The sequence below is a fragment of the Doryrhamphus excisus genome, chromosome 13 (assembly GCF_030265055.1).
Source record: "Doryrhamphus excisus isolate RoL2022-K1 chromosome 13, RoL_Dexc_1.0, whole genome shotgun sequence".
NCBI classification, from domain to species: domain Eukaryota; kingdom Metazoa; phylum Chordata; class Actinopteri; order Syngnathiformes; family Syngnathidae; genus Doryrhamphus; species Doryrhamphus excisus.
In genome coordinates, this window is record NC_080478.1 from 16,780,898 (window position 1) to 16,793,150 (window position 12,253).

Consider the following 12,253-nt stretch of genomic DNA (forward strand, 5'->3'; position numbering starts at 1 on the left):
AGCAGCTCACTTAGCAGAATGACACTGACAGGCCAAGCTTCAAGCGGCCAAGATCTCTTCTTCTCTGTCTGGTTGATCGTCGCTTCCCGCATGGCATTTCTTTGGCAGGACCGCCGCAAAACATTCCTCCCCTCCTGGTCGTGTCATTCCCGCAGCCAGCCTCCCTGCCTGGGTGAGTTGAAGGAGCTTGGGGATGGGTGGGGTTGGAAATCCATACCACCACCACTACACCCCTCCTCAACCCTAAGCTGGTTCGAACTCCATGCTTTACAACTCAGACCCACAACAAATTCCAGCAGCCACTGACCAGTCCCCCAGCAACCAGGAGAGACGTGGATATGAAGAAGAAGAAGAGGGGAGGAGGATTAAATGTGTGCTGCTTTGTATTGTCTGATAGAAAACACACAAATGGAACAATTTGTGCCTCGTTTTTGAACATTAGCCCCTCACTAGCTTGCGTTTTTGCCAAAAATAATTAAAAATTATTGTATATTCAAAGAAAATTCCCTTTCACGCCGTATGGAGACTAGCAACTGAGCTAGCAGAGCAGAGTCGATTTACCTTGAGATTAAGATTGAATAAAAAAAGGTTCTCCTCTCATTCTGTGAGGAAGTGGTACGTTTTTTGTTGTCTCCTTTTGAAAACTTTCAGTTTAGAATAAATACATTTGACTAGTTTGACTAATTTTTAACTTATTAGCTCGGTTACTAGCTATGCTAGCTCTTATGTCCCTGCAGTGACTCGGTAGTCTGCTCAATGTGATGTAAACAAAGAATAATAGGCGTCTAAAAGTGCAAAATATATAAAAATATATCAATATAAAAAATAAAAAATATATAAGAAATAAAAAATATATAAAAAATGTAATAATATGTATGTTAAAAAATATTAAAAATATAAAATATATTTATTAATATTAAATACCACTTTCCAGAAACTGAGTTGAGTCTTTAAGTAATAAACCAGTGATGACTGTATTGTCTAAATGCTGAAGGTCAAACATTTACTACATTTACTGCGACCATATATGGTGTCCTGATTAGAAATATGACATCACTAACATAAGTAATCTAATGTTTATCGAGATTATTGGTTCCAGAAAACCTGTTTACAATCTTATAAATAACATTAACATTATTAGAGCCCTGTTGACATGAGCTAACAGCCCTATAGTCACCTTTACACTCATATTACCCAATATAGTTGATACAATAATATGTTTCACACTTTAATTTACTCAACACGCTCATTTGTGGCCAGCCAATCACAGGGCACATATAGACAAACAACCATTCACACTCACATTCATACCCATGGACAATTTGGAGTCGCCAATTAACCTAGCATGTTTTTGGAAACCGGAGTACCTGGAGAAAACCCACGCATGCACGGAGAGAACATGCAAACTCCACACAGAGATGGCCGAGGGTGGACTTGAACCCTGGTCTCCTAGCTGTGAGGTCTGCGCCCTAACCACTTGACCACCATGCCGCCCTGCACACATACTGTATATACAAAACAACTATTCAGATACACATCAAATTTAGAGTCTCCATTAACCTAACAATGCAGGTTTTGGTGGAAGAAACCCCCCCACGCACAGGAAAAACGTGCAAACCCCACACGGAGGTATCCCAACCCTCGATTGTGAGGCCACTTGCTATGATTTGTAATGTCTCATTTCCTTCAGTCCTCCAACCCATCTTGTCTGTGGTGGACATCCCAAGCAGTATAGTAGCACAGGAGCCGGACGGGTCACCCCTTCCCTCCTCCTCCTTGTTTCTTCACCCCCCCCCTTGCCCTCCTCCCACCCCCATGTCGAGCTGGGCGCTGTGTTTACTCTCCTAATTGCAGGGGAGGGGCCGGCTGACAGGCGAGCCATCACAGATTCCCCACAGGCTCAAGGCTGGGAATGCTACAAACGCCCGCCGCTGTCTGCTCCCGAAAGCGACGACGATGTCCAACTGTCACGGAGGGGCCTTCATTGGCAATACAGCCAAAGAGAGATATTAAAGAGTTGGGAGGAACTGGCAGTGTTGGGGGGCTAACAGGGGCTGCACTTGAGAGGTCCAAGTGGGATGCCGGGGGCATCGCCAAAGTGTCATTCAAAGCAAAGTGGGCTGTGGATGGGGAGGGTGGGAGGGGACACACACACTTTTCCTGGTCTTATCTAATTAAGGTGGGACGCTTTATGTAGCTACACTCACTGACCACTTCACTGGGTACATCTGTAGTATCTAGGGGGCGCTTGGTACTTTTTTTTTTTACATGCTCCACAAGATTGCAAGTTAAGTTTAATGCATCAGTGGCGTCACAGTAAAAAAAGCATCATCTGTTCATTACACCTGATATTAGATTGACGAACCAGCGTCTGTTTACATTGGTATTGGTTGATATCGGGAATAAAGTGCTGGATGATATTGTGATGATATCAAGCATCTGGATTAATGCAGTGGTTGTAGTTTTCAAGTATACTGCAGCATACTGAGAAGCACGACAAAAATTTGGATAACCTAGTTGAGCTAAACGGTGGTCGAGTGGTTAGCGCACAGACATCACAGCTAGGAGACCAAGGGTTCAATTCCACCCTCGGCTATCTCTGTGTGGAGTTTGCATGTTCTCCGGTTTCCTCCCACATTCCAAAAACATGCCAAGCTAATTGGCGACTCCAAATTGTCCATAGGTATGAATGTGAGTGTGAATGGTTGTTTGTCTATATGTGCCCTGTGATTGGCTGGCCACCAGTCCAGGGTGTACCTCGCCTCTTGCCCAAAGACAGCTGGGATAGGCTCCAGCACCCCCGTGACCCTCATGAGAATAAGCGATAGAAAATGAATGACCTAACCGTGAGGAGTGAATTTCTGCAAAGTATGATTTCTTATATACATCATCAAAAAAAATGTTTATGACCTTCTAAACACATTTTCCAACAGTATTAGAACCCTGCAGACATTAAATAACACCCCTACAGTCACCCTTACATTTGTATCACCCACTATAGTAGACATTTAACAAGAAAGTAAGCCATATAAGACATAAATAACATATAATACACTCACAGTTATTAGCGTTGGGAGAGTTGCTTGTTATTCTTTTTTTTTTTTTACATTCTGATAAATGTCACATTACTGACAGTCATCACGTCTTTGAATGCGTCTTCCGAATGGTATATATTTTATTATAGTTTCCTCCCACATTCCAAAAACATGCTAGGTTAATTGGCAACTCCAAATTGTCCATAGGTATGAATGTGAGTGTGAATGGTTGTTTGTCTATATGTGCCCTGTGATTGGATGGGCAACCAGGGTGTACCCCGCCTCTCACCCGAAGACTACTAATACACTCGGGAACTTTATTATTGCTGAAAAATAGTCAAATGCGGAACTTTTTAACAAAAAAATTGATGTTTAATTGGGCACAAGTGTTTTAATCCGAATGCTTAAATACTGTATTGCATTATTTTTTTGGAGGACTAGATAATATCATTTTAATATAATATATTTAATATATATATATATTTATATATATATATTTAATATCATTTAATATCATTTTATGATGTTATGTTTAAAAATAAAGATTGTGTAATGCAACTAGAGTGAGAAAGAAATATGAAACAGGTTACTGCATTTATTAATAGTATCATTTATTATAAAACAATACAAAACACTTGAACAGTGTGTGTGTATGTACACTAGTGGTCCTACCAGGAAGGTCTAATCCACTGGGGGTTGTAAGTAGGGGGGGGCCCACAGGCTGACCCTATATCACACATTCAGGTCAAATAAACAAAACAGCGTGGAGAGGAAGGTTAAAGCGACGAGTCGCCTCTTCAGGAGCTCTCCAACATGGAAGGCACTCACCTCACAGGCACCCACACCCCCCAAAAAAATAAAAAAAATGATGAATCCTGAATAGCCGCACCGGTAGAAGTACTGTGACCACCCTACCCCCCCCACCAAAAAAAAAAAAAGGGGACTATGGGGATTAGACATGAAATCACACAATGTAACGTTTCAAATGTGTTTTGAATGCCTCCCAGAATCCAATTCAAATCCCAGGTTGCCAAATAAGCCTGAACAAATCCCCCCCTCCACCTTTGAAGACTCTACAGGTCTGGTCTGCAGGGCAGCATTTAGCACACGGTGCACGGCGTACAACAGGCAGCAACGCACATCATTACTAGTAAACGCCTTAGTTTCCTTGAACGCACCACACACTCAGTTCATAACGTTCAGAACTTTGCGTCTTTGAGTCTGACCTCCTCTCTCGCGTTTAACCTTGACTTTGCCTTTGCGTGGCGTCCTCCATCCTCCACTTTGCCTCCTTGTTGATCATCTGAGTGTGTGTTTAATTGCATCCCTTTGTTTGTCAGCGAAACTCCTGCGCAAACACAACACAACAACAATTACAGCTCTAATTAAAAGGCGTCAACTTGGCAAACACAAACACACACACACACACGCACACTCACTTGTGGGGGCCACATTTGATCTGGAGGAGAAATCTGCATGGAACATTAATGCTTTTAGAATCCCTTGCAAAATGACTTACAATGAAAAAAAACTGCTTTTATACTTACTGTCATATTATTTCATGTATTATTTTCCATATTTCTCATGATTATTTTGATAGTTTTAACAGAACAACTGAATCTTGTGGTTCCATGACCTCTTGGGGTCAGGAATACTGCACCATGCCGATGCCGACATGTTTAGTCCACTTTCTTTGCAGGGACGGCATCATATATCAATGCTAATTTAAATACACATTGTGATGAGCCTCATTCGGCTCAAATACGCCTCTTCCTCTGAATGTGTGTATGTGTGTGTATGTGTGTGTGTGTGTGTGTGAGAGACAAAGTGTTTAATAATGGGTTCACTATAGCCGCACAGGCACAAGTGGAAAAGATTAGAGTTTTTGCTGCAAGATAAACTGAATGTATATGTGTGTATTATGTAATATTATAATGTGGTGTGTTTAGTGCAGGAAAAAAAGACACATTTAAATGCCTTCTCTTTTTTTTTTTTTTAAAGCTGAGAATAAATTCCTCCAACACATTCCTCCTCTTCAGCCATGCAGATATGAACCAAGCAGCAAAAAAGCAGGCGGTTTAGAAGATGTATAATACATGTGGTGAATATGCATGTGTGCCAGTATTTCAATTCCCAACAGCTTGTCTTCTATTTGCTGGCTTGAATTATCCATGATACATATGTTGATTATATTTCCTGACTTATTTATTAGGCCGCTCTACCGTAAATAAATACCTCTAATGGCTGCATGAAGAAGAAGGTGCAGACAAAGTGGAAATCACACTTTGCACCGAGGAGGCCCGCTCACATCCACATCCACAGCCTCAGGTCGAGTGCAGCAGAGGCGGAGATAAAAAAAAAAAAGGCGGGAGTCAGTGGGAGCTGTGCAGCCCCGCCAGGGGCGCTTAACTCCTTGTGCTTTTAAACGTCCTTTTAAACACACGCACTCCCTGCGGAGGCCCGGCTTTTTTTTTTTTACCATCCCCATCAATTATTGAGCTATTTTCTACGCCGAGATGCACCATGAGAAAGTGCCGCAGAACTGCGCATTTTGGCACGCTGCGTGGCGGAAACATATGCTGTGATTCATATATAGACGAGTCATTCCCGGTTAATGTTAGCATATGTTCAAAATGCCATGCGGTGGAATTTATAAATGCTCATAAATATACGATAAATACATACAAAATGTTCATGCAGAATATTTAATTTATTTAATTATATATTTAAATAAAAATATTTAATTAAATATTTGTTTACCTTAAAAAAATTATTCAACATTTTTTAAATAACAATCTCCAACTCTCGTGCCACAAAATTATTTATTTAATTTAATAATTCGTATACAGATCATCTGGCAGCATGTTCAATTCATTAAATTCATTAAATGTTTCAGAATATTACAATGATAATTATCATGCATATTCCCTACATAAAGTGTTCAAATTAATCACTATGTACATAAGAGAATATATATACATTTCATATTATTATTAATAATAATAATAATGCTGTACCTGAACGCATCTTGGAGTCCATTCCTACAGATTAAAGAAGAATAAAGTGCTCAGGTGAGAGCAGGTGGATGAAAAAAATCCGATTTGGGAGGATCCAAAACAAAACCTCTTTCTCTGCGTGGGAATCTGCTGGGAGCGCGTGAGGGTTCAATATGTGTGTGTGTGTGTGTGTGTGTGTGCGCGCGCACCGTGGCCTTGCTTGTGTCTTATATATAAAAAAAAACTCTTCAATGCTGAGTACCGTAAAGCAATTTAAGACGTCACCTTGACAACAACAACAACAAAAATGAGCATGAATCAAATGATAGCTTCTGCAAATGTAGCTGAATATTACAGCAATAACAATAATAATGTATTAATATATCCTGGTCATTACCTTATCGCTTGTCTTCTTCGTGGCACTTGAACATGGTCACCGTCCTCGTCCTGCAGCGTGATGTGGTGTCGTGGAGCTCTGTGGATGAAATGAGAGGACACTTTTTTTTAAAGAATGAAATCTCTAAATCCTCTTTTTTTAAGGCTGCATACAAGAGGAAGGCGTCTCTCTTTTTTTAACTCTTTCTATCCAAATAAAGTTGAAATTGATTTATTTGTACTTTCATAGTTCAAGAGGGGATGCCTGCGTGGGGAGTTGCTCCAATGAAGGTTGAGATTTTGGGTTTTTAATTACAAAAAAAAAAAAAAAAGTGCCAGTCTTCATGTGTGATGAACGTAAAAGGGGGGTAAAAAATAGGACTTGTACTTTTAAACTCCGGTTGTCACAGCCCACCGGCGTGTACATGTCATCCGGGCCATTGTGGATGAGGACTGTGGATCCAAAAAGTAGATGGAGACAGAAAAAAAAGCCCCCCTTCCCCTCCCCTCGTTCACCTCCACCACCAGTGTGAGAGAGCTGAGCTCCTATTGGCTGCCACTTTGTACAAATTCCAACTCCAGCCACTTCATCCCCAACACACCAACAAATCCTAAAGGCGCACATGCTTCCTCCTCCTCCTCTTTTTTTCCTCCTCCTCCTCCATCATCATCATCATCCTCGTCATCATCATCATCAGTGCGCCGCTGCAGCAGTGCTTCAAAACCTCCAGCAGAAGCTCTACCTTCAACTTTCTTTTCTCACACTGCGGATTCTGCTTCTTTTTGGGGTTCTTCTTCTCTTGTTGTTTTTGTTTTTTAACTCGAGCAGGACGTGGCTGATTCCATATTGATATTATTTGCGCAGGAGGACACGCACAAGACTTTTGCACTCTTTAGGAGCAAGGTAGGTTGACTTTGGGTATTTTGGTTCACAGCTGAAATCTCAATAGGCTTTTGCATAGTGCTGTAAACACGAAGGTGACAATAAAAGACAGAAAAACGTTACAATAATAGTGTAAAAAAATAATCATTCATACAGGGAAAGGAAATACATTCTTTTTGGTGGACCATAAAGCCAGGAAGGTTGATGGGATCTGAGGAAGAAGGAAAATATCACACTAAAATTAATACTATTTAAGAAATCAAATATTACATTTTAATTAGGAATCAAATAAATGTGTGTAATAATAATATATTTTTTAACAAATTCACTGCAAAAGGAGAGAAAAACTATATATCTTTTTAATATGGTGGCCATTAAAGCAACATATCATATTTAATAAACTACTACCACTAAGAGGAAGAATGGAAAACTCCAGCCTATATTCCTTTTCCCATAACAAAACACACATATAATCTAGATTAAAATATGTACACAGTAATATAACATGTAAAAATAAGATCTAGACTCTCATAGTTCAAATATAATTGCAAGTAGAAAGCAGTTCCACTTGCTTGCCACTCGGATTATCTCGTTAATTAATCAATACGTTAAAAAAAAGACATTTGTGATAATTAAACTCCTGCATGGATAATAATGATGATGATGATTATTATTATTATTATTGAGCGGCAGTGTGCAACTGGTCCACGGGTGATTTTTTTAAGCGTGACAGATTGGGAAGAGGGGGTTAAAACCGTTGGAAATAAAAAAAAAAGAAGGGGGGAAAAAACAACTGATCCAGACGCACAGTCGGTACATAACAGAAGGGGGTTAGTCTTATGAGAACATATAAAAATATATATACTTTATTAACAATAAAGTTGTCTTCTTAACTAAACAACCAAATAAAACATTTCTAATGATTATTCGCGTGTTCTTTCTTGATATTATTGATTTTATTGGACTTCTTATGTGTTTATTTTTCAAATTCTAAGTCATATCCTCTTGTTTTATTTTGTAGGTGCCTACAAAAAGAAGTGTGTGTGTTTGTGTGCGTGTGTGTGTGTGTTAGAGAGAGTGTGTGACCAAGAGAGGACAGCAGATCCACGCGTGGAGCGCCATCCATTTTCAACATTTTCTCCAACTTAAACCCCCAGACGAACATTAGCATGATGTCGTATCTAAAGCAACCACCTTACACAGTCAATGGCCTCAGCTTAACCACTTCCGGGATGGACCTCTTACATCCGTCCGTGGGGTATCCAGGTGAGCAACTTTTTTTCCCCAAGAATGATGTCCAACATACGGTATCATTGGTCTTCACCTCCAAGATTTGTGCGTAATTACGCAAACTACACATTGGTGTTAGACTTATTTTTCATCGCATTTAAACTAAAACATCTGTTTGCACATATTTGAAGTTATATCTTATATCTCCATTTTGTTTTTACAGCGACGCCACGGAAGCAAAGAAGAGAGAGGACTACTTTTACGCGCGCACAGCTCGACGTCTTGGAAGCATTGTTCGCCAAAACTAGGTATCCGGACATATTCATGCGCGAAGAAGTGGCGCTGAAAATCAATCTACCTGAGTCCCGTGTACAGGTGAGTCGAATTAAAGGTGTACTTTCATGGAAAAATGTGTTAAATAACAGTTAGGCTGAATTAGGCCCTAAAATTGTACACAAAACATGTAATAATAATGATAATAATAATAATAATGTACCGTTTTGCTAATTATATATTTTATAGGACTGTATTTTTTCTGTTATGCAGATAAAAATAAAAATTAACTTGAGTGGAACTGAACTAAAAATTCAATTTAAATACAATACTAAGTCATTAACGTATTAAAATATAGCAGATTTGGCTGAAATAAACAAAATTATATTTAATTATATGACGTTTGTATACTATTGTATTCTTCAGAAATTATTGAAGTTGACATTTAAGTGAAATTATAATGCCAAAACATGTATTTAGGGAAGTATATTCCTAATTGTACAAGGAATTATGCGTAACTGTGCGTCTTCCGCTTGCCTCTTGCAGGTGTGGTTCAAGAACCGGCGCGCCAAGTGTCGCCAGCAGCAGCAGCAGCAGCAGAACGGAGGCCAGAACAAGGCTCGACCGGCCAAAAAGAAAAGTTCCCCCACCAGAGAAGTGAGCTCCGAGAGCGGCGCCAGCGGTCAGTTCACTCCCCCCACCAGCACCACCACAGTCCCGGCCATCTCCACCAGCACGGCGCCGGTGTCCATCTGGAGCCCGGCCTCCATCTCCCCGCTCTCGGACCCGCTGTCTACCTCGTCGTCGTGCATGCAGAGGTCGTACCCCATGACGTACACGCAGGCGTCCGGGTACGGTCAGAGCTACGCGGGCTCCACGTCCTACTTCGGCGGCATGGACTGCGGCTCTTACCTCACTCCCATGCATCACCAGTTGTCCGGGCCGGGCTCGACCCTCAGTCCGATGAGCACAAACGCGGTGACCGGCCACCTCAACCAGTCCCCGGCGTCCCTCTCCACGCAGGGTTACGGCACATCCGGCCTGGGCTTCAACTCCACGGCGGACTGCCTGGATTATAAGGACCAAGCTGCATCGTGGAAGCTGAACTTCAATGCAGATTGCTTGGATTATAAGGATCAGACCTCATCGTGGAAATTCCAGGTCCTGTGAAGACAACACAGACCCTCAGTAAAACTCTCTGGGGAGGGGGGTCTTCGCAGATTTTTTTTTTTATATAATTTTTTTTTTTGGGGAGAGGAGAGGTTTAATTTATTTTAGCACTGACAAAGAGATTTTCTTTTTCTCATCTGTAGACCCTCACCCATGTCCGTCAGTGCTTCAAACACCTGTTGAGGACACATTTCCACCTGCAAGGCCACGGAACTATAATACCGGACCCACGATGGACACACAACTTCCTTTAATTAAGCTTCTTTGTTCCGCAATGATGAGGATGCTGTGTGGGCGTGGATGCACTACTTTATTTAAAAAAAATGAAGTGTTTATAAAGAATCGATATGTAGTTTCTAAGAGACAATCAGTGTGTGTCTTATATAAATGGTACATGTGTGTTTTTTTTTTATCTGTGCTAGCCTTCGATACTGTGATCTGTTGTATTGTATGCAATTTGTGAGACCCTCCTCGCATCACATTCTCTTCTAACTTTTCTTGGGGGTGGGGGGGGGGGGGGGGGGCAGATGCTAATGATTAAATGAGACTTTCCAAGTGGTAGTAGTAATGATGAAGGGTTAGACACACAAACACACACACATTCACTCACCTGTCCACTGGATCTCAACATGATTGTGGGTTCCAAAGATGCTGTGACCTCCCCGCTGAAAAGACATGAATAATAACAATAATAAAAAAAAGGTCCAAATGAGCTTTCAGTTAGTAGACGATCTTTGTTTGTGCGCGTGTGTGCGGGAACGAATGGAGCAGCAAAGTGAGTGCAAGTTACTGTCTTTATACATTTCAAATTAATTCTCCGATTGTGTTCAAATATACAACAAAACTATTAAAAAAAAAGCAGTACAGAAAATACAATTTCAATATTAAATACGACAGAAGTCATTTTTAAATACATATAATTGTCTTTAATGGGTTTAAAAAATATACGAAGAGGTCACAGCTTCACTGACTTGGTGGAATTTTAGTCCTCAACAAAAGAAAAAAGCAGGATTTAATCCCATAAAAGATGTTAATCCTGACAGTTTTACCTAGCAACAGTGGTGCCACATTCGATAATTTATTCATCTAAAGAAAAACTGTGGAAAAAATATATAACTACTGATTTAATTTGAAAATACTCTTAAAAATATTGCTTAAATTGCATAATTCTATTATTGGCTGCAGCCATCTTTAAAATATTTAACAATCTCAAGGTCACAATGTGATTTTTTTAAAACTTCTATTATAAATGAAGAGTCAAGGACGCTGTTTCAAGAAGTGTGTGTGTGGGGGGGTGGGGGCTTGTGTTTATCTACCTGCTACTTAAAACTCCCCACCAAAGTCAGAGACTATTATGGGATGTGTAATGAGTCGACATAGCTCTGTAAGCAAGGCTAATTGTTAGAAGTCCAACATTCAATTAGCATCCTTGACATGCCAATAATCTCTCTTTCATTGCAGCCTCCACTGGAGGAGAGCACTAATTAAAAGCCTTGCTTGAAATAATCGAAGCGTTAAAAAAAAAAAAAAAAGACAAGAGCCACTTTGATTCTACTCCTGGATGCTCATTAGTGCGCATGCGGGTTGTTTGTTGTCATGAAAATACTTTTTTTTTTTTTTTTAAATCTAAGAGTGCATAACTTCCATTGAAGGTTAAAAAGAGAATGTCCACTATATGCGCCGTTATGGTGATAAACAATAAAACAATTGAATTAGGAGACAATAGCTGAGGCTGACAGATGCTTGAATATTCATGAGTTGAGTCTGCAATGGTGGGAACTACTGGAAAACTATTTATTAGAGGCCCCCTATATTGGAAACATAATATAAAGCTTTTACATACAATGAACATGACATTTCATTAAAAAAAACATTTTCTTTCCTATATTGGATATAATGTGGTACAAGATGAGTAATAAAAGCCAAATAGTAACCTGGTTCGAGTGCACTGATACATGGAGGATGACAACAGTCTTGTTATTGTAACCTTGGAGCCTGTGAACCCTGCAAAGTGCACAAGTCAGAGGAGAGATTAGAGATGGCCTCCACAATGCGTCATGTACATACAATGAGTTTTAATCAAGACTTTAGCGGCATATGGGCCCAACAGACGCTGCATTAATCCACCCCCCTCCCCTGCTTTGGAGGGAGCGGCGGCGGCGGCGGCGGCGGGCTGTGCAGCAGCACCCCTCGGCCCCCGCTATGGGTGCTGTTGCATGGGTCAAAAACAGCAAGAACGCAGCCCACAGAGGCGTGCAAAACTGGGGGGAAACAAGCAGGGGCGTAGCAAA

The 12,253-nt window shown here is 40.6% G+C and overlaps 1 protein-coding gene and 1 long non-coding RNA gene across 4 annotated transcripts; one reads left to right on the forward strand and one right to left on the reverse strand.

Annotated features, from left to right (window-relative positions):
* Positions 1 to 3,621: 3,621 nt before the first annotated feature.
* LOC131140691 (uncharacterized) lies at positions 3,622 to 6,856 on the reverse strand. Of its 3 annotated transcripts, none has more exons than XR_009132446.1 (3): positions 6,649 to 6,856; positions 5,271 to 6,506; positions 3,622 to 4,383 (listed from the first exon to the last, which is right to left on the reverse strand). It is a non-coding gene; the product is annotated as an uncharacterized LOC131140691 (long non-coding RNA). The 3 variants fall into 3 exon arrangements; XR_009132447.1 differs by adding an exon at positions 4,475 to 4,507 and having other exon boundaries at positions 5,271 to 6,856; XR_009132445.1 differs by having other exon boundaries at positions 5,271 to 6,856.
* A 167-nt stretch (positions 6,857 to 7,023) lies between these two features.
* Positions 7,024 to 10,450, forward strand: otx2b (orthodenticle homeobox 2b). Its single transcript, XM_058091360.1, has 4 exons — positions 7,024 to 7,310; positions 8,311 to 8,555; positions 8,743 to 8,894; positions 9,339 to 10,450. Exons 2-4 carry the CDS (start codon positions 8,459 to 8,461, stop codon positions 9,960 to 9,962), a joined length of 873 nt encoding a protein of 290 aa, XP_057947343.1. The 5' UTR covers positions 7,024 to 7,310; positions 8,311 to 8,458; the 3' UTR covers positions 9,963 to 10,450.
* The last annotated feature ends 1,803 nt before the right edge of the window (positions 10,451 to 12,253 follow it).

What these genes read in the sequence shown, in the direction of transcription:
- otx2b (XM_058091360.1), top strand. Translation starts at nt 8,459, where the DNA reads ATGATGTCGTATCTAAAGCAACCACCTTACACAGTCAATGGCCTCAGC. An exon ending in TCCGTCCGTGGGGTATCCAG is followed by an intron (nt 8,556 to 8,742) that starts GTGAGCAACTTT and finishes TTGTTTTTACAG; the next exon opens with CGACGCCACGGAAGCAAAGA. An exon ending in TACCTGAGTCCCGTGTACAG is followed by an intron (nt 8,895 to 9,338) that starts GTGAGTCGAATT and finishes TGCCTCTTGCAG; the next exon opens with GTGTGGTTCAAGAACCGGCG.